The sequence below is a fragment of the Lampetra fluviatilis genome, chromosome 9 (assembly GCF_964198595.1).
Source record: "Lampetra fluviatilis chromosome 9, kcLamFluv1.1, whole genome shotgun sequence".
NCBI classification, from domain to species: domain Eukaryota; kingdom Metazoa; phylum Chordata; class Hyperoartia; order Petromyzontiformes; family Petromyzontidae; genus Lampetra; species Lampetra fluviatilis.
The window spans coordinates 6243627-6267186 of NC_136283.1; the positions used below are offsets into that span (position 1 = coordinate 6243627).

Genomic DNA, 23560 nt, shown 5'->3' on the forward strand with positions numbered 1-23560 from the left:
TTGCAGTGGCGTTACGTCACTTTCTTTAAATGTTCCGCGTTGCACGTTGGACATGTCTGTGCAGCAACAAATGGAGCTGCACGTGCTACTTGGCAAAGAGCTTGAAGAGCAACCATCGCTCACATGCAGATTCATGCACAAGAATCAGCCTGCACTGCAGGTTCCTGCCCAGCGTGTAAACCCATACACCCTTCGCTGTACAGCACCCGGTAAGGTCTCCTTTGCACTCTGTTCACGAGACATGACGATACCCACAATGCAATTCAATCACCGTGGTACTTGTGCAAGGCTAGATGTTCTTCGAGGCCACTTGGGGAGGGCAGATGGTCCATCTGCGATTCACATCTGTCTGTTAACCCATAAAACCTGGGTCTGTCGAATACCTCCCTGAGAGGGAGCCTTTGATGTCAACAAACCCACTCATGCTGGCTTGCGTTGATTGCCAGAAAGCGATAGATAAGAGGCGGTTTCACTTTCTGCCGTATGACAATGTATTTTCGAATTAACACCTATTCAATTATTCCTTATGTATTTTGGGGAACTTTGCTGTTGACCAACAAATCATTTTTGGCAACTTCATTTCAAGACAATGTGCACACTTTTTCGTGTTCCTCTCAGGTAATATACTTATACATATTTAATGCTGCCCTGTGTTTGCAGACTTGCCCCCAGGTACTGTGCAAGTTGCCGTGTGCTCTGCTGGGGCCGTCCGAGAAAGTACCTCCTTGACGTACTACACGGCGTTGCAGGAGGTTGGGGACATCTTGGGGGACGTCAACAACCCCATTGCCTTCATGTGCCAGGTACCGCCCTGCCAGTTGGCCTATGCTTTGCGTTTTAGACCTGCCTGATGCGTTTGATTATATCAGCGCGTTAATTAAATGTCCCCGCACTGCTGAGCACAGCACCAACCCACTCTGAGGTCGTCCTACGTAAACCATTACCTTCCTTTCATGCCTTTCAATACTGGGGAGTATATGTATGTGCAATCCACACATTTTTACATCAAATAGCCGGTTTATGAGATGGCTATTGGTAGAGTGTTAACTTTGCAACAGATGGATGCAGGAGCAGAGGGCGAAGTGATGAGCAAGTTGTGGTAGTTTTAGAGGTATTGGCTGTAATAATAATTTCAACTTCTAACGTGCACAGTAATTTCTCAGTCTCGTAGGTAGTAATTTTCAGGACTTTGTCAATTCAATCCTGGATGAAAGCCTCAACATTCCATGTTAGTCATGGGGATTGGTTGACCATACTTGACCACGCTGATCATTATGGGTTGGGGAAAGTGGTAGCCGTGGTCGTTTACATAGACGAGTGAAGGTGAGAGCTGTGGACTAGTTGACAGTATCTTGCTCATCTCATCAAGGAGCATAAACCATCACGTGAACTCAGGTCATCCTCCGGTCATCCTCGCATAAGCTTTTGGCTGGCCATCGAACAAAGACGGTCACTGGAGCTATGCACTTTTAAGTCTAGATTGAAAACTCATTTCTTTAGAACTGCATTTTTGTGTTTAGTTTGTTGTCCTTCTCCCACACCTCCAATTAGCACGGTTTCCTACGTATGGTGTGAAAGAAGTTCACCATTCACTTGCCGCTGGGAATCAAACGTTTAGGTGTATGGCATTCATAACGCAATGCACACACCGCTCACTACTATACCTCATGCAGAGAAGGAAAATAAATGTCGTTATTAAAATATAAACTCACTCCTGTACATCTAAACTAAGCTAAAAACAATGGTATACGTGCACATAATGCTCTTTTTCTAACTTCGGGCTTACAATCAGCAACTAAAATGAATAGATTGTCGGGGGTGAAATTTGGGGAATTTTTTAATAAATGGAACCTACAAAGAAAAAAATAATTAAGAGCCCTCAATAAATATCGCCTCAACACATACCTGTGAATGCAGGCCCTCATGGAGCCACAAATTAGTATTGAACCACCTTCCACATCTTCTGGTGAGTTTAATGCATAAGAGCCAGCATTATCTTAATTGCTGTTAAAAAAAAAGCTGATAATATTTGTATCTGCTAGAGAACTCTAATACGTTATAATGAATAATTTGATGGAATAAAAATATTAAATACTTGCCTTGTAAGCACAGGTCAACCATATTTAATGGTACCTCATGTGTATTGCCGTAGTTTTTTTTGTCTAGATACTAAATAGCTCTGGAATTCTGCCATGGCATAATGGTTAGCACACTGGACTTGCAATCCAGATGTCACTGGTTCATTCTGCCTGGCGTGGCAGTTGAAACAATGATACAAGTTTCCTAAATCCCTCTGTCTCTGCCAAATCCAGTTATTTTACAAAATGAGTCAATCGCGGGTCACATTTGGTGGGGTAAAGTGTGGGTATGCCCACCTCTTCCAAGATGTTTGGCCAGAGTGGAAGATTAGAGCCAAATTACACTCCAGAGGGGGCTCTCTAAGGGTTCTCTATAGCCCTCTCAGGAGCATAGGCCCTTCCGCCAGCAGTGGCGTGAACAAGAAAATTCAGGGCTGCACCTTTACCTACCACCTATGCGTTGACGCAGTTCTGTATTTATATACCATTGTTGCTCCATGTGATACTGGCCATTCCGTTAATTTGCATGTGCAGTAGCTATGTATATAATAAAAAAGACGTTTAATATCGTGTTTACATTATTCTCCTGAGAGATATATAATCTTATTTACATTTGTATAATGGGAAGATTGTGGGAAAATACAGTCGTGACACAGACATGAGGAATATATTTCACACCCATGTCTTGGCTATTGAAAACAATAACAGCTCTACATTAGGGAGGCTAAGCCATATGTCATATTATTCCTCACTTAAAGGCCCATTTAAGCCAAGGCCCTACTGGCATTGATTTGGGGGCCTTCAAATCAATTGAGGTGGAGGATTCTGCCGCGTTAATGCCCCTTAGTAATACAATTGCTAAAATAATAACAAAGAAAAGGTGGTGTATATGACTTTAATTGGCTATAGTGCATTTGGTGAGTGTCTCTGCATATGTTGCCTTGACAAACACACACTGCCTGCTGTGCTTGCGAGGCCTGGGAAGGATAATTTTAGTATCCAACAAAAATATATCTTTCTTGCTTATGTAAAACATTACAACTCTATCAGCTAGACAGTGTTGGTCTCTTTCCATTGTTCTTAAAATAATTTATTTCAAGTCATTTGAATAGCTACAGAAACTTTTGATTGGCTGTAATGTAATTTCACAATCTTTTAAATTAGTAATGCTAACACTGCTCAGGACTCATCTTACAAACTTACTTGGCGCAAAGCATCGTTGGAAGTCAGTTTAACACGTAGGCTTTTGCGACCAATATTAATCATAATAAACGTTTTTGGGTTAGATCACGTTAATTATAAATGTGTTGTAACCCTCCACCACCCGACATGGCCAATCAGTAAAAAAAAAGTGTCACGTTGACAAAAGACAAATAGTTCACTACTTTAGCCCACCGGTGTGTTGAAGAGTGAATCCACAACATTTACAATTTTTGAGTACGACGTTTCGCTGGTAATTACATCCAGCATCATCGGGCAATTTGCCAGAATGGTGAAACCCTTACTTGCTCCCGGTCTTAAATAGAGCAGCAGGGTCACATCATAATTTAACTCATTATTACGAATCGTTGGAAGTGTTTTCTTTTATTGTAACCAGGATGTGCGGCGGTGTGGCGTGATTGTCGTGGGACGTGGTGCGGGGAATGAAGTGGGGCTCCCACCGCTGTCTGTGCAATTTCCCAACGTGGTAGCCAGGAACCTTCTGCCATGGACTTCGGGTTGCAGCTGTTGTCCCCTGCTGCACTCTAATAGATGACCAATGCGAGAAATTATCACGTATTTTGATTATATTGTGCTGCTACTACTTTTGTTACTCCTGCTATTATGGATTGACTCATGCAGCTAGCGAAGGATGCTAGGTTTAGTAATATATGTTGTGTATGTCGCTATTGTAAACTTTCAATCACATTTCTTATGATCACTGTTACATTGTTTTTATAGCATTATTTTAGTAATTTCTAGAAAGGTTTAGTTTAGCCTGATTTTTTGATATAGTATAGAGTTATACTGAAAATGTTATTCTATATTGTATTATTATTGTTATTGTGATCTAACATCAAAATGGGATTTTTTTTGCACATTTTTGTACGCAGCATAAACAAATGGTGCTTTTTCTGGAAGATTTTATTATTTTTGTAGGGGATGTTTCAATTTGCGTACAGTAAATTTTAAATGTGTCTTGTCATTTTATTGTTTGTTATGGTTGCACCCGAATCAAGAGCCGAATGGCTCACAGGGTTATTCCAAATAAATGAAACTGAAAACTGAAAACATCGACGCCCACTGCACAGCATAACTGCCAGTGTCTGCGCGGCAAAAACAAATGTGGAATCGTGTGAGGCTGTCAGAAATTATGTACGGCACAGTCCCGTATTGCTGCATATTCAAACCTGAAATGCATTTCATGCTGATTGCAGGTATTTTTAAAACGCAAACATGATATTGATGTTGACAGTCGATGTGGTTGCTGAGCGGAATACTGACCACCTACATTGTTTTATTCTGGGTCAAGAAAAACATCTTCACGGCAGCACATGTCTTGAATGCCTTTCAGATAGCACTTTGGACACGAGGTTTTTTCTTTTCTTATTCTTTATAAATTAATCACTTTGGGAGCCTTGGGGATAAGTGCCTGGCAATGTGGATTTCATTGCACAGCACTATTAATAAAAAAAAATGCTGATCTTTGAACATCTAATTTTCCCTTTTGGCTGTTGTAATGAATAAAGTGGAAATAGCTGGACATTTATGGGCCTTGTCATTTCTGTCTCTTTGCTGCTAATGCTCTGCTAATAAAACATTCCTTTGCAAGGTCTATGCATTTAAATTAATTTGAATATATACTATATCCAGAAAAACAAGGACAAAGATCCCCCATAGCCTTAACAGATTTTTGGGGCATGTGCTGTTAGCAAGCACCTATTAATCATAATAAACGTTTTTGGGTTAGATCGCGTTATTTATAAATGTGTCGTAAACCTCCACCACTCGACACAGCCAATCAGCAAAAAAAGTGTCACGTTGACCTATTAAGGCCAGCACGGCACACGAGGGGGTGGGTGGCAAGCACCATGCCCGGCCGCCTTTGTCTGCGTAGTAGCGATGTTTACATATTGCACCAGGTACTCATTTGAGGCTGAGTCGACCTAGGTGGTGCCCAGAACCGGTTCAGATAATCGTCACTTTTGTCGGCCGTGAGCGGGAATCAGACCCGGGTCGCCAGGTTCGTAGCGCAGCGCTTTAACCGCTACACTACCGCTCCCCTATCCAGTATACACACACATACACACACACTCAAACCAGAGAACGTCATGCACTCAGATTTGACCATTTAGTGATAGGATGGTCATGTTCAGCCTTTTTTTGGATGAGGGCTCCCCCACCATGAGCATCGTGGAGGTTTATTTGACCTTAATTCACCACGCTAATCAATGTAGCTTAGTGAAGGCATGAAGTATAGACTTGGGATTATCAGACTGCGCAACAGCAGAGTTTGCTGCACGGTCCTCTGCTGCCCACCATGTAACCCATGTGGACTCTGTAAACACCTGTGTTATGCACAGTGGTCACCCATCCACGGACGATCCAGGCAAAAAACTTGCTTAGCTTTCGAAAAAAAAAATATTGAGAACATTCGGCATAATTTGATCATTGGCGGTGATAGGATTAATCTATGAAAAAATATTTACCAAGCTTATACATACACTCAATTCACCGAGGGCTCTGGGTAAAATCACTTTGAACTTGAAATAAATAAATCGCAGTAAAAAAATGTGATTTGTGGGACTCAAAGTCTCGCAGGCTGTTCCTTCGCTGAGATCAGAGTAATGGACAAGGAGTAAAGCTTGCTGTAATATTGTTTTTAATAATGCCTGATAGTAGCTTTTGTATGCAGAATGATAATACGTAAATTCATGTTTCCATTTACTTGCAACTTTCCTCCATTTAAGAATAGGTGTTGTCAAGTCAGCTTTGATTGTAAAATAACCTGATAAATGTTATGCTGTGTAATGGATTGGTTGCCTCCCTACTATATGCATCAGCAGAAGTATTCTGCTGAGCTCCAGACTTTGTTCCAGTTCTTACCCAGGGACTCTGCCATGATGAGCATTCCTACGTGTACTCGATTAGCATCACCACTCCATGCCAAGGAGCAACTCGAGCCAGATAATTACGCTCTGGAAGGATTTAAAGAAATCTCTTAAGTGCTGTTTCGTTTGTGAGAAAACACCCTAATAGAAGTCAACTGGTCCACCGCCATCTGTAACTGCCATGCTTAGAACTGTGTGAAAGTACTGCCATATTACAACGTGCATAGACTTGCTTTGCAAAGCCAACTGGAATACAGTCCCTTTGGAATAACAGCACATTAGAATATTATTTGACTGCGGAAATGCTTCCATTATAATCTGCACTATTTCAAACACAAAAACGACGTGGTGCTGGTCTGCAGGCTACATTAGTGCATGATGCATGATGTTTACGCACATTGACGAATGTAGAGGTCCTGCACCAATCTTATTTTGAACACACAGAATTGGCTTAATGGGCACGCACGTTGCCAATTAAATTTATCCCTGTGCGTTCCACATCCAATTACTTTAGCAGCCTCAAATTTGTCAAAAATGATGGCGTCACGTAATGAGGCCTATTGATAGTTTTTCTACCTTTGTAATGAAGCAATAAATATTATAAATGGACGGTTGCACAGGGTAAAGCCACCCGCGCTGCGCCTTATATGCGAAGAATAATTCCTTGGCTGTGTAAGTGCAACAGCGCAGATAGTACATCATGGCTTTGCAATGTACACCCTCATGCATCCTCTTCTCCCATAGGAAGATCTGTGTGTAGAACTATCCCGTGTGTTTTGTGTGCGATAGATGATACATTGTTTTATTTGTAAACATAATTCTACGGGACTCTGCTGGTCAATGCATTCGAATTTATTAATCGTTATGCATACAACAATTTGTTATTTATTTACTCATACATTATATGAACATATATTCCTCAATTTTTATTGTATTATTATGTTTATTCAACGATGTGTTTTCACAGTTATATTTAAATTATATGCATTGAAATATGTTTAAAACATTAATTGTATATATTTGAGGAGCTTCATAGCAAATTTGATCTCAGCTGCCAGTCTGGGGATGATGTAAAGACACACCCATGTCAGGGAATATCCCTGACAGATGATGCCATGTAATTATTTCTTGAGCTCCTTAATTAATAACAATAATTCACAGCCCTTTGTCAATCGCTAATGGATAGAGACATCCCCACACTGTGTCAATCGTGGGAATAGTTCCACCGTACTTCCCCGTGCTTGTCAATGCAGACTGATGAATGGTTGGTCATTTACCACTAATGTTAGCAATGGCTGGGAATCGAACTTAGGTTACCTGGTTCATGAGGACCCTCGTTCCATCATACTCTTGCAAAAGGTCACTGCAAAGCGCTGTCATGTTTCTCATTATTTTTCTAACATATAGTGGTATCTTAACTCGCTAAAATCGAGTATATAAAATTGATAAGTGATGGTATACTATTGACGCGACCATCGTTAGGAGTATCTCCCAGCTCATACAAGTAACTGTATACTTCCTAACTCAATCCTATACATATAAATTACATATGAACACGTGTTTTAAAACTCATCACTGTTTGCCCAAATGCAATAAAGTACATGAAATTCAATAACCACATCATTACAAATGCAGTCAATTGGAGACCTTTATCAGTGCACTGAGTGCTTACAGTATGACCATCAAAGCAAGACAATCTATGCTCCATACAGCGAGGATGTTTTTTTGCCAGTTGTTTGTAAAACACAGGGAAAGATTTACATTGTTTTTAAGCACTTAATACATTGCATGGAGGCAGTGCCTGCCGCATTATCTGCAAATGCACCCATAATGGCATACATTCTTTGCACACACACTTGGCAATCTAACATAAATTCGATTCCACTGAGGGAGCATTTTAATTCGAAAAAGGTCTGATCAAATTCCGTATTAAAAAAAACAACAACTTAATGTATTTGTTATAGTCCAGTATACTCATTGATCTTTTCACTTAAACTAATGCATTTTTTGGATAGGTCTTCAAATATCAATAATTAACAATCCTTTGCCAATCCACTGTTGGATGAAAGCTAATTTCTTTAGAGCTGCTTTTTGTGTTTAGTTTGTTATCCTTCCTCAGCACCTCTGATTAGCATGGTTTTCTACATACGGTGCGAAAGAAGTTCAACATACATACACATACATACAGGTTGACCGCACTTCACCCGGTCATTTTGTTTCGTACAGGGGTGGCGCGGTGGACAGGACCCAGAACTGGTTCAGATCTTAATCATAGCTGGGAATCATTCTAAGGTCACCACGTTCGAGCACAGTTCGCTAAGCACTCTGCCACTGCTCCCCGAATTAATGATGATAATACATCAGAACTTTTTGATAAATGTTCTCAGAGTATGCAAATGATACCACTCACGTAAATATTGCATTGAATAATTAGCTCAAGTCAGGCAATGCATAAATAATGCTCTTTGTAGATCATCACAAACAAATGTTAACTGTTGTACCTTAACATCAAAGGCTATGAATATATTTTGAAACCTGTTTTGAAATTATAACTTCAACACAGAAAACTGCTGTGGATCTCTTTTCATCTAAATCATTATTAGTATAAATTTAATTTTTGCATACTTGACCACTGGGTTTTATTTGCTCTATACTGTAATAAGTGGTGGAGGTGGGGGGGCAGTGGCCCTATTAACCTGGCCACCTAAGTTCAATTTCCAGCCAGGGCTAACATAATTTGAGTGACATCTGCACCTGTGCTGCCCTTCCCACCCTTCACCATTCCGCACTAACCAGTGTCGTTAAGCATTTCATGGGATATTTGCCGCGTTGGCGAGATGTTAACTACCTCGCCTGGTATACAGGAGGTCGTGAGTTCCATCCCGACCCTGATGCCTGTTGTATATTTGAAGTTGGCATGTCTCTCCCTGTGCTGTGTGGATTTTTCTCTGGCTCCTTCAATTTTTTTCCTCCACAATTAGAAACATGCGTTTAGAGTATTTGGTTGGTATAAATTTCCACGTGATAATCCACTTCGTTGGGCTATCATTTGTGGCCAGGTCGCTTTTCAAAAAGAGCTACATAGCTCAGTGGGACTTTCCTGGTAAAAGAAACATTGTTTATAGGTAGGCTCTGTAAATTATTAACAATCTCTCTCAATCTCTCTCATTGTGCCATATCCTTTCTCATAGACGTACACATGTGTGGCCTAAATTGTGATGCACGTTAGTTTGTGACACAATATGTACATTCGTCAATCCTACGACAAATACCATGTTGTCAGAGTGTGAGCCAGTGGAAACCTCAGAACTTTGCGCATGTACTCCTTTACCTAGGCCACTGCAGATGAATTAGACCTTTACATTTGGCAGTGAAGATTCATTCGTGTTACTTGTGGTGTGCCACAGCAGTGGCAGGAATCCTAATACAACCGCGACACATTGCGTATACATTACGATACATTTACTCTTATGTGGGAGTATAATACCGTCCAAAGAATGTGTATAAATGCTGCAATGTTATTTTAATTAATTTGGGCACGTGGCAAAGGGGGTAGTGTTCAGCCTGCAAGTCGGAAGGTTGTTCGATCATATCCCGGCCAGGGCGATTGACTCAGCTCTTCATCCCTCTGAGGGGAAGGGGGTCGATTAAACTGTACCGTATTTTGGAGAGGTCACGAGTGTTGGTCCTCAGGTGATGACTCACCCCGACCATAGGAATGTGGAATTTCCACCACTGGTTCAAGGCGGTAAACGTGAGATGAACACCACCCCTTAATTAATTGAGCAGGGAAACAACTGTTTGCAATCAGAATTTCATATTGGAATTAAATATTTCAAAGGTATTTTCCAATATGAATATAGAACTAAAAAATAAGAACTTCATTTCACTATGGTATCAATTTATTTTTGCTTGAAAAAATATTCAGAGAACAGTGGATTGTGAGTTTATTTCCTAATGGTCTTACTATTTGAATAACTAAGCATATAAAATGACTGAAAAACACTGCATGTACATAATGTACACAAATTTTATGCAGAGTTTGCAAAGGTACATGAACCACAACACATGTTAATGGGGGAATTTGCTTTTGAAGTTGTAAAATTGCAGGTGTTAAAGGCTGGACACAATTTGGAAAATGCACAGTAATGTCTAGGCACATTAGCTGTGTATGACTAAGCAGGTGGATGGGAGGGACAGGCTGAACTAATATGAACCTTATTGCGGTACCCCGGGGTACCATAGTACCCCGGCTCTTGCATAATGTCCGTGATGCAGTCAATTTTAGTCTGTTGATGGTCGGCAATGCGGAAATCGACTCATCTCGACGAGCTGTACACGACGCACCACTACGGTGCGTACGAGCGTTCAGGGTTTCAGCGCAATCGTCCTCGCTGCATTTCGACATCGTGGAGTAGCACCGATGTCGGATTGATTGGTACCCCAGTCACGGAGTTAAATACACCCCTGGAAAAAAAATGTCCAGAAATAAAATATTTAATTGCCTCGGCCGTTTTGTATTATTCGGTACCCCGGGGTACCGCCATAAGGATCATTATTTCTTCACTCTGCAGACGTGGAGGTTTGGGAGGCATGGGAGGAGCTGGAAAAACCTTGGCTTGACAGGGGATGAGGAGTTGTTGTGAGGGCAAGACGAGAGGGGGAAGGATGAGGTAGGCCATAGTGTTGGCTGGAGGGCAGAACAACAGCAGGATGAGAGATAAATCTGCAGGACGATCAGTCTCACGCATAGGGCTTTATAAACCTCAGGTGTTGACTGCGGTGGGTTACCGTAGAGCATGTCGGTGTGCTGCGCAAATATCTGTGCTCGGAGGTTCAGTTTAGCAAAGCGATGTGCAGACCATTTAAGTAATAACCTAATAGTGCAGTGTACGCTGGGCGTATGTCTTGAAAATCAGAATGAAACGTACGTGATGAATTTCGTCAAAAATACAACGCTTTGTGTTGCAAATGCGAATCAAAATGCTACAGATTCACGCGTAAGAGGTTTTTACGTTAAGTTCAAACATGTATAAATAGATTTGCAGAATGTACACGAATACAACATTGTATTATAATAATAAAAACATTGATGTATTATGTTTACGAGTTACACGTATTATCTAATTTATGGGCTGCATAGTTAATTTCCATAATGAACAAGATCCTGATATGTAATATTCATGTAAAACTGACATGTTCACGGCACGCGAAGACTTAGGAGTCGGCTGTGGGCTTGCATCGTGATAGGTCTGCGTCATTTGTAAAGTTTTTCATGATTAACAATGTGTTCTATTTCATTCTTAAATTAGTTAAACGAGTGACAGATCGGCTACAATATAAATATCACCTTCTCAGAGTAAACTATTGCAGGTGTCACAGTACACTGTCACAGGTGACATCCTACCTTCCAAAGATAAATATAATTAAAGCTTTACGCTCTAGACTTTGATTTAAACTGTCAGGCCATGTGGGTAAACGAATATGATGATTACGAATAAGATTTTTACAAGCCGAGTACATGTTTAGTGAAACGTATTTATTTTTTGTGTTGTTATACATGAAAACTGAGCAACCATGCTGAAATCATGAATTAACTGTGTGGGTCAGGTGACCCAGAAGAGTGGGAGGGAGGTTGTGTGGATTGTGTGTGGGGGGGGAATTTCGTGCTGGTTTAATAACAGTGGCGCAGCGCTTAGCATCAACAATTCAGCATTCGACTGCTTGAGCGGGAATATTTAATGCATTTTCACACGTGCCCTGCCACAAGATAATTTATTGCCAGGGTTTAATCACCGGGGAAGTCTCATTTGTTGCCGACAATGTCAGGATGTTTATCCCAGAGCTCTGATTTACTCTACCGTGGAGCAGGCTATCCCTCCCATCGCCAGGATTCTTAATGTACCGGTATATTAACCCTGCCACTCTCAATTTGTCTTCACTGTTTTGACACTGGACGAATTTTTCTTGAGCTTTCACTGAAACAGTGTGATAGCTCACCATCATATCTTGTCAGGCCGTTTTTTTATTGTTATAAATCTGCATACAAAGAACGAAACGTGAAAAAGGTACCTGTATATATGTTTGGAATGTGTGATATTCCTACGGATTGCATCAATATACACAGCTTATTGTTTTGCATAGCAATAGGTTGAGGAGGTATGTTACTGGTGTCTATCGCTTTGAAAACAATATATAATATTACGTGGGACAGCATTTGTAAGTTATTTTGCATGAAAGAAAAAGAACCACCTTTACCAAACCGGCTTTTTTTAAATTAATGTCTTTCTGCTAAATCCATCCAAATCCAATGAGGATGTTTAAATTTAATTCAAACACATGGATCATGGAACAAGGGCAAATTAGAGACACCATAATGAATAATGGTAGGTTTTTACCCTTTTAACTGGCACAAAACTGACACCTTTATTCAAGGCATCATGTTTGCAATGACCACAACACAAGTAGTCAATAAAGCAAACAAAAAGAAGCAACTCTGATAAGGATAATAATATGCACTGTCCTTGAAGTTGATTGGCCCACACCCGAGACGGCTTTCTTTAGAGCCTAGTCCCCATTGGTGTAGGGCCAGATGACACCAGAAGGCGTACAACTCAAAAACAGTGCAATATCAGAGTATTGAGAGTTCGGGTGAAACATTTACACTATGAGATCTCTTTTACCAGTGGCAAAATATAATGGTAGGTTTTTACCCTTTTAACTGGCACAAAACTGACACCTTTATTCAAGGCATCATGTTTGCAATGACCACAACACAAGTAGTCAATAAAGCAAACAAAAAGAAGCAACTCTGATAAGGATAATAATATGCACCAGTTAAAAGGGTAAAAACCTACCATTATATTTTGCCACTGGTAAAAGAGATCTCATAGTGTAAATGTTTCACCATAATGAATGTTTCTGAAAGGAAGTGGGTCTTGGGAAGGCTACATCCCTCGAAGGGATGATGGCCACGGCTGGTGACCAAATGGCAGCCGCAGAAGTGAACATGCCTTTGAGGACGACGATCACAGAGATGGAGCAATGCCATCAGTTTATGTCCAGAATTGAAATCGATTAAGGCATTAGCATTAATCCTTTCTTAGTCACCCGTTCCTATTGATTGAGCCCATGATTTGTCACGTCATGATGATGAGTTATCAGAGCATCATCGAGTACACATGTGAAAGAGGATAGCCCTGCTGCAGCTACGTGCTTTTAACATTTCACGTCACCCAACTTTGGAAAATTACTCACGATCTGCTCAATGTTTCTAGGGGAGAGGAGACACAGCCGAATTCTAAATCAGATTAACAAAAGCTCCTTTATGTTAAGTCTACTTAACTCTATACAGTACTGTATTTATATTTAATTCACTTTATTCTTACAGCCACTTACATTATTGTAAAAAGTATATAAAAATATAAAGTGGGCACATTCTTTAAATGTGCAGCTAGAAAATGTCATTTGGCTTGAATAAAAAGAAAAGTATAAATGCACTTCTGGGAGACTTCAAGAGTAATAGCTAATTATAAGTGATAAATTAGCTCAGAGAAGAGAAGTTAAACTTTGTACCTTTGATTGGTGCGATCGGAAATGGTGATTGATAGCTATGAGTACAGTTTCATGAAGCCTATGAGGTGTTTAATACGTGTTTTATCAATTTATTTATATGGAGTCAACACTGTCTGAGTGATTGCATCCAATATATATGTTTATATTGATATAAAATTGCAGGCTTTCATTTAGGAACTTTTACAATTTGTTTACGTGAGTATTGCCATGCCAGGGACATTTAATTATACCAAAGGACCTTTTTAACTTACTGGAAGTTTCATCACCACTGGTCAGGTGATTATTTTTTAGGGGATTCTCTTCATCCATCTCTTTCTCTCTGATTGATAGTGGACAGTATTGGTTCGGTCAGAATGCAAATTGCGTGGGATAAAAAAAACATGGTTTGTGGGTTTAGGGTTATCAAAAAGCTTTTCCTCCAACAGCTACTTATGCATAACGATCCCTATTATTTATGTTTTATTTCCCACTGTGGTTCATAACCTGTGAGCTTTGCTCAAATGTGATTTGAAACTTAGGAAAAATATTCTAACTACTACACTGTATTGACAGTTGGCCCTTAAATATCCACAGGTGCAATTAAAACGCTATTATAATTGGAGGGGGATTGTGTTACCTATTTCCCACCAAAATTGGTTATAAATACCCAGAGTTTTTCAACCATTATTTGGGCGAATTTGTGAAACAATCGTGCACTTTGTGATACAGCATTACAGGTGACATTGATGTTAGATACATATACAAAAGTTTTCGGGAAGTAACTTTGAAATATTGTACAATATTCATATTATGGTCACCAATGCTATACCAAATATCCTTGTGGGCAAGGATTTCTATTTGGACACAGTTAATGCGTTGGAAGATGGGAGTACCCGTCACTCCCATGGCTATATTTCAACACTCCTTCAAGCTATCAAAAACCACCCCCATAGTGTCTGTGTCTTTGCTCTCTGGAGTTGGATTTACTGTAGTTCAACCTGCACAACTGGTATACTCCAGCACACTCCTCTGTATGAACATTTTTTCAATACCATCCCCTTCGTCTACCCTGGATAGACTGAAAGAAAAACAACCTGGGCGACTGAAACGGATACGGTTCTTGGTCAATGTTTTATAACCAGCCCCATCGTTCTGTGCATGCTGAGCAGAGCACATTAGTGGATTGCCTGGATTATGGCCATGTTTATTTCAACCATACATTACACACCATTAAAAAAAAAATACCCTGAGATTGGTAAATCATGTATGGCATGTGAGAGGCTGTCGTATTGGGATGACCTGATGTCTTTGTACCAACAAGTGCTTATCACTTAGCGTGCTCAGATGATTAATTATTTTAGCCACTACATTAATAAAGCCACCATCATTAGCAGGTTAAGAACGACCACCACTATTTACAACATGTATCAGGTTTGCAGAGCAATTAACAAGCATCTCCCGTATCTAAAATGTATGTACATTTCATGCACTGGGGTCAATAATTTACATGGTAGAGATGTGTAGGGTCAATATTGGTTGCAATCAACAATCATCTGCATCACATGGCAGCCATCTTTAAATACAAAATAATTGGTCATATAAAATAGTGATATTCAAGCTTCCTTGCCCCCATATATGTGGATATGGTCATTGAAAGAAGTTCTCTCTGTCAATTAAAATTACAAGCTTTAGGTATATGGATTACGGATGTTGGCCATTTTAAATCCAAGAAGGCTAACAATAAGACTATTGAGCTTGGCCTCCTTTCTGAAAATGTGTAATATAGTTGATTCAGTATATTTATGAAATGTCATGTTTCATCATCTAGAGTGCACAATTGCTTCATATTATGTCACATGTGCGCACCACTTCTTCATAAATGATATGTCGTAATCCTAGGCTACAAAGTCCTGTATCCAGCCAGCGAAGCCAACTGTGCATTGCAGCCAATTTGATTAGTGACATCCAACAAAGTTATGCATTTCTTTTAACAGAGGTATTGTTTCATACTACCGTATGTAAAATGCATTGAGAGTGTTCTTGGGAGATTTCAAGCTATCAAGGATATTGGTGACATTTCGCAGGCAAAAAAACCTTTAAATTTTCTCACAGTATTTTTGTGTTTATAGCAAATGTTTTGTCAACCACATTTGTTTTTTTAGCTTAATAATTGGCTTAGAGTGTGAGGGAAATAAATACATTTCAAGAGGGATATGAACGAGATAAGTCATAAATTGTGTCTCTGTGGACCAAAATATTTCCTCTGCAATGTAGCCCTTTGTCAATCCACTGCTGGATGCACACCATGTCAGTTATGGGGGTATTTTGTCCATACTACACCATACTGGTCAGAACCCTCGTAGGGCAGTGCACTTTCAATTGTGCACTTAATATGCAAATCACTGCAGTTATTGTGGTGGAAGAACAAAATGCAATGCAATTAAAGCTCATCCTTTAAATCTCGTTTTGCCTTTTTGTGGAATTTTTTTAGCAAGAATAAAATGCATGCGTGTGCCCTTTTTGCAGAAGGTTAATGTATGGTTGCAAAGCACATTAACTTATTACATTTAGTGGACATCTGAGGATTGCACTAAATCAGCAGATGTATGTCACAGTTGAGACTGGCTTGGAATCGCAATAGGTTCGCCGAAGATCTCGAGTACATAAACTGGACGTGTAGTTCACCAAAAGTTATTTTTTTCCTCCCCTGTCCAATAAACCTGTCATAATGAGATTGTCATTCGCTTGCAGCCTGTTTTTTTTTTACACGCAGAAACTTATATTGTAAAAGCTATGTGTGGAAATGTCTTATCGTCACATACTCACTAGAATATTATTTAAGTTTTTTGTTTCGATTTAAAGCTTTCGTGACTGCAGGGATTCATCTTCTTGGTTCTTTCGGTAAAGTCACGTAGAAGGGAAGTAATAAAATAATAAAAATAAAACATAATAAAACAATTCTCACGACGTTTCGGCCACAACGCAAGCAGCCGTCCTCAGGCGAAGAATGAGAACATTATCAAGCTAGGAGCTTATATAGGTGTAGCGAGGAGGAGCGCCTTAACAAAAGAATGTGCATATGAAGAGGAATTTAGCATACCAATGGGCAATGAGTAGGAGGTGGGCGGAGGGGTTTCAAAGTCCCATTATGCCCATGCATTATGCAGGATCAACAGCACCACGGGGTGCTGTTGATCCTGCATAATGCATGGGCATAATGGGACTTTGAAACCCCTCCGCCCACCTCCTACTCATTGCCCATTGGTATGCTAAATTCCTCTTCATATGCACATTCTTTTGTTAAGGCGCTCCTCCTCGCTACACCTACATAAGCTCCTAGCTTGATAATGTTCTCATTCTTCGCCTGAGGACGGCTGCTTGCGTTGTGGCCGAAACGTCGTGAGAATTGTTTTATTATGTTTTATTTTTATTATTTTATTACTTCCCTTCTACGTGACTTTACCGAAAGAACCAAGAAGATAAGTTTTTTGTGTTTACATTATCAAAATTTAGCAATATCGTGTGCCCATACCATCTTAAATGAGTAATATGGTCAGCATTCACATGTTTAACTCCCATCATCATCATCATCAGCCGCACCCTATCCACTACTGGATGAACCCCTCTCTGATTATTCAACATTCACCTCCCGTCTCACGATGTAACGATCCACGCAGCGCCTGTAAAATGGCTTCACCGCTCTATATCCACCATGGTCGTCCTTTCAGGCGTATCCTTTCCTTCACCTGTCATGCCATCATGAGTCGCGACCATCGGCCATGGTTCCTTCCAGCGTTGTATCCTGCCCAGTGCTAATTTAAGTCAGCATGGTGATGTCTCTAACTTGTGTTTGTTCTCTGATCCATGTCTTCCTTGTATATACGTTGAACTTCTTCGCACCATACATAGCCCACCATGCTAATCGGAGGTGCGGTGTTGGTGTTTGTACACCACTGCCCTTGATTGATAATCTCATTGCGTTTTCGTTGTGTTCAACCCAAACTGGGAGAGGAGACGAGTAAGCATTGAGATGACAAGGTAGGGGATGACGCATGGATTTGACGTGCAGAATGATTTTCCTTGAGCGCTAAATGCTGACAAATGTGTCAATTGCTTTATTTTTCCAGGTGATCTGTTGCCCTTGGTCGTGGTGTTTTCACGCAATGTGTACATTTATCTTAGCACCTAACAAGACTTGTTTTATGAGCATCAATAGTGTTGGGAATTGCTAAACAAATATTAGTTAAAGCACCGCCGTGGTATCTACCACCATAAAGATATTTGCCGGCACTCTGTGCCGTGATTGATGCATATGAGAAATGTACGTTCCATCTGATCTCGGCTTGACAGCATCAACTTATCAAAGCTCAACATGCTTTGTGCAGTGTTTCTGTGATTCATGTGCAGGAGATGTGTTGACAGATTGCATATAAACAGTATTTTTCTGCTGTGATATGCATTGTTCGTAATATTTATGTATAGTTCGTGCTTCCTGGAACAGATAGAATTGGAACTGTTTTTAATTGATAGTTATCGTTTATGTGGATGTACAGTGATCATCCTAAAACATTAATTTCCAAATACTGTCAAAGGTTTCATGTAAGAATCGCTTTCATTGCCATTCAGAACTGTAATTCATTGCTACTAAACTATTGTTAATTAAGGCAGAATATTGACTGAAGTTGCACCTTCTTTGAAATCCACATTTTATCCATTCTACCCTCGAGGGAAAAGAATATACTTTGATGAATTATTTATATATCCTTTCAATCAAACGTGGCCCCCTGTTTCCCACAGTAGCATGAACATTATGGGCATGGCTGACCTCTATTTTTATAAATATATATCTGCAGTCTTGCATTACACTCGCAGTGTTAATTTCCCACGCTTTTGGGAATCGCATCTGAAAATGTGCTTTAGCAGGATTTTCCCCACAGCCATACACAGAGCTGCTAATGAGAATACCTACAGTACTCTCCATCCCTGTCAATTTTTGTTTTAACTCTGGAAATGGATCGCTGGGATCCTGTTCTTCTTTTAAATGCCAATATATGATATGTATGGATGTGGCCGATGCAACAAAGCAAGTACTGGGACTTTTGTAAACTTGAAAGAAAACAGTAGCATACGATTGATAATTGTTGGCAAGCGGCTGTGGTCCTAGTCATGAATTTACACTCACCTTGAACTTCTCTAATTTTGTCTGCTGTTCATTATGCCTTGAGCTAGGTTATTTAATTCAGTGTGTCTCTCTCCCTGTCTCCTCATTTTTCCAAGCTTCTGCAGCGTGCCACTCATTGACATGCTAATTTCTCTAACCCCTCCCTCTCTCTCCGCCCCCGCCCCTCTCTCTATTTCTGCAGCGTGCCACTCATTGACATGCTAATTTCTCTAAACCCTCCCTCTCTCTCCGCCCCCGCCCCCTCTCTCTATTTAAGGCCTCGACACAGAGGCGTGGTTTCTCTGTGTGTCTATGTATCTCTGTGATATTTGTTTCTACTTATATGTCTGTCTATATGTCTCTGGTTCTGTGTTTTATCTCTCTCTCAAATTTAGCATTCTCAGGAAGAACGTAATCAACCAGGTAGGGTGTTGACTATTATGTTATCCGACTCTCTGTTGTATTACATTAAATTTCTAAGTATACCAGATTTGTGTTTCTATTTCATTTATACCTGATGATTGCTTGTGTTGCAATCGAAACGTCGTATGCTAGTATTTAATTTGTTATTTTCTCTTTATACGTGACTTTACCGAAAGAACCAAAGAGTAATTCCTGCAGTCACGAAAGCTCCAAATTAAGTATGCCTTGAGCAGTTCAGTTTCCTCCCCAAAATGTATTTTCACCCACCATTTCCTGCAAGATGAAGAAAAGGGATTGTACTTTCATGAACCTAATTTTTGTAGAAACAGATGTTTTTTCTTCTTCTAACAGACCACTTGTAAATGTTCTCAGTCTTCGCATAACAATCAGAATATTCTTACAATCTTTATTCTCTCCAACGTTTCATTGTATGATTCAGTAAGGGACTGGGAGAGGTCACACTTCCATACACTTATTTTTAGTTACTAGCTTGTTTGCCCGTCCTAGGACGGAAGCTGTAATATTTAAGAAATAATTGAGCAGAGTATAATCGTATCTTGTGTAAATTTAATAGCAGTGAATCTGGCACGAAAGAATGTCATCAAACACTTAACTGCATTTCACTGTAACACTGTATTAATGGCAGTGAATCTGGCACAAACTATGTCATAAAACACCTCACTTCATGTCACTGGAGCAATGTATTTAACTGACCTTCAATTTGTTCTAATTCACTGCTCTGATACTTTATTCTCTTCTGCTTTTGGTCGCTGGGGTTGAAATAAATTGGAATTCGATAAAATATCTGGAAAATCACCGAGAAATGTCTATTTGACCATAATGTAGAAGCATAAATTAGACTTGCCTTTTGTCTCAAGTGCTGAAGAAATAAATAAAGACACCAAATCCACTTTGTTGCTGCGTATATACTTTTATTAGATTCACTTTCAATAAAGAAACATCAAAGTTGAAGCGAATTTGCGAATTTTTGTAATTTCTGCTCGACCTTCTGCATGAGTGTAAAAATCCACCCACTCATGAAAATTAATGAGGGGGGGGGGGCGTGCGGCATGTGGAGAGACGTCACGCGCGTTACACACACACAGATATTCTTGGCTCATTACAGTAGTAATACACTTTAGATACTGCACTGGCTTATTAATTTTCATCTTGAATATGCCAGCAGAGAAACTATCCCTCGGTGAGCATGATGACTAATACGGCCATGACACAGGCCGCTTCTGTAGAGTTGCTGTAATGTGTGACAGTATTGGATTGTTTTGATTCCCGGCAGGCCTTCAAGATTGAGCCACATGACCCGGAAAGGCTTGACATGCTGCTCGCAGATTCCTTACGGGAAAACCTCCCTGCCTCCAACTTGCACCTTTTTGGAAATCACCAGCTCTCCAATAATAATAGTGAGTTGATACGTGATGCATATATTTAACACGTCCACGTGCCATCCTATGAATATTGTTTGTGTAGTTTTAAGATAATTATTTTGTTGATAATTTTTTGACATTGTCAAGTATCATCAGTCTACATGTGTTTAAGTATTAAATTGTTCTTGTTCTAATGTGTTTGCTAAAAAAAATTAATTGCTCATTCAATGAATTAATATGGTATTGCATTCTTGTGTTGTTTTAGTTAATTATTCACTTAATAGTTACATTTAACATATACGAGGAAATAATTTCTAAAAGTCGGATGGGAAACTGACCTTGATAATAAAGAGCAACACACCAGTGTGCATGAAGAAGAACGTTTTGAATCGGTGCACATTACTCGCTGTGACAAGTGGATCGCAAACATGGAAACCAAAAATAAAATAGAACAAAAGCCTAAACTTGCACAAAGACACGTGGAGGGAAGCGTTCTTAGATTTATACTTAGATCGCACCTCCGATTAATTATCACGGTTGGCTACGCACGGTGCGAAAGAAGTTCACAACTTACATACAAAGAAGACGTGGATCAGATAAAAAAACACCAGCTCGGGATATTGTCATGCCGAGTGTTAAAATATTACTGCGCGTGGGATTGGGCAGGATGCAACGCTGGAAGGAATCATGGCCTGATAGTCGAGACGAACAATCCCATGACAGCTGAAGGCGAGAATATGCCTAAAGTCATTTGACAGCTGCTGCGTGGATCGTTACATCGTCAGACCGCCGAGGGATGGTGAATCCTTGGAGAGGGGTTCCTGCAGTAGTGGATAGAGTGTGACTGATGATGATGGGAGTTACACATGTGAATGCTGGCCATATGTTTAATTTAAGACGGTATGGACACACTATATTGCTAAATCTTGATAATGAAGACGTGAAAAGGTTTAATAATATTGCAGTGATTATGTAACGATAAAAATGGCTACAAATAGATTTTCCAATATATATGGTATGTGCATTGATACATTCAATGCATATGTTTGAAAAGAGCTTTAAAGTTTGCGATTTATATTCCTATGCTACGCTAATGTACATTACACCTGTATTTTATATATATATTTTATTTTAAACAAAATTTAATGGAAAGCAGAGCTGTGGATTATTTATTTTTATGAGAATTTGTGATAAACTATTCTAGGCTCACGATAGGGTAACCTCAGGGTTAGGATGTGAACGGGAGCTGCCCTTGGCCTCATCACACAAGGTGTCACCGTGAGAGAGGAGAGACCCATTCTTTCCCATTTCCCCTTCACACTACCCCCACCGTTCCGCTGCATTCTTAAATAATAGACTGCGACATGCAATGGAATAACATCGACCGGATTACCGAAAGGTGGGCCCTATCGCAGCACTGGAACATCAAAGAAACTGACTTCATCCCCCTGTTGCCGCTCGCCGTCATACACGTTGCACAACACGCGACACGTGGATAGTTTTGACTTAAAAAAGCGCCCAGTTTCTTCGCCGCAGGTGACTCATATTTCAATGGACTGCAATTTGTACACAGATTTCAAACAATGTCTGTTCTTGCGGCGAATGGCAAACACTTGAGTTTGCTTAGACATCCATCCACTGTGAAACACTCAAAGGAGTTTAAATTGGACAGTCTTGAGGGCAGCCAAGCCTCAGCTTAGTGTGTTATAAGTGAATGCCACGTCAGCAAAAGTTTGAAACAACACAGTACAAAAAAGTGGTGTAATTCATGAGGCAGCAGATGCACACGGCAATAAATGAGGTGCTTTTCATTGCCAGATTGTTTGGTTTTGGCAGACTCCAGTTTTAGCCACATTTCTCATTTTAGAAACAGTGCTCTATAGAAAGTTAGCTGCAAGATCCTTTTCTTAAACATTGAACAGGAAACGAGGCGTTGTTTAATTCAAAGGTGTGCTCTGAAAAAGAGGCTAAACCTAAAGTAAAAACTCATCTTGCATTTATTACACATTTATATTTGCACACATTATAAACGCACTGGATACTTAGTGAGGGTTTTCAGAAATAATCAGTGTGATATGTAAACACAATAATATCCATAGGGTTGGGTTATCTGCTTTGCTTCCGTAAGGAAGGTTTGTTCGAGACTTTGGCCAAATTAACTTGCTCCTGTCTCCTCCTCTAGCACTAAATGTGTGTCCTCTAGTGTACATGTACAGCCTTCCCTATGCCATGCAGGTGATGAGGGTTATTTAACTATACATCATACTGGTCAAGAAGGGTTGGTGAAGTCCAGTAATATATTTAGTTTCACTTGACTGCCCACCACATAGCTCCACAGTCCAGTCACATCATGTTATGCAGAGTAGTCACACGGCCAATCACTACCCACGCCCGCTCAACCCTGCTTAACTTCCGACATCTGTCAAGATCTGCACGCGCTCTGGTCATAGGCTAACCTGTGACGCTATGCACATTTATTTATATGGTGGTCACCGACACACTCCAGTTAAGTCAGGTACTCATGGGCTCTGTCCCTGTGCCAGGCACCCACAAACGTACTATAATTTGAATCTTCCATTATTATTATTACTACGTATGTATATTGAACTTCTTTTGCACCATGCGTAGCCAACCCTGCAAATCGGAGGTTCCGGAGAAGGATAACAAACTAAACACAAAAGCATTTCACAAGAAATTCGTTTTCAGTTTGGGTTTCAAAATGAATAGCTCAAAGTGGCTTGCTAATATCCGAAGGAAAGCGTTCCAGACGTCCGCAGAAGCGCATCTGAAAGCACGCGTGATGCGGCGACCGTCTTTGTATCTCAGGTAGAGCAGGGCTATCCGACAGGTAAGCTGTGGTGCATCCATATG

General features: G+C 40.1%; 1 protein-coding gene across 5 annotated transcripts in view; it reads left to right on the forward strand.

Moving 5' to 3' along the window:
- Nucleotides 1–23560, forward strand: part of LOC144934163 (phosphoinositide 3-kinase adapter protein 1-like) — a 168655-nt gene that overhangs the window by 62955 nt on the left and 82140 nt on the right. For all 5 annotated transcript variants that reach the window (XM_078859678.1, XM_078859679.1, XM_078859680.1 and 2 more), the window contains exons 5-7: nt 65–209; nt 661–803; nt 20602–20725. In XM_078859678.1, the coding sequence (XP_078715804.1) occupies nt 65–209; nt 661–803; nt 20602–20725 (412 nt within the window). The remainder of the gene's footprint in view (nt 1–64; nt 210–660; nt 804–20601; nt 20726–23560) is intronic.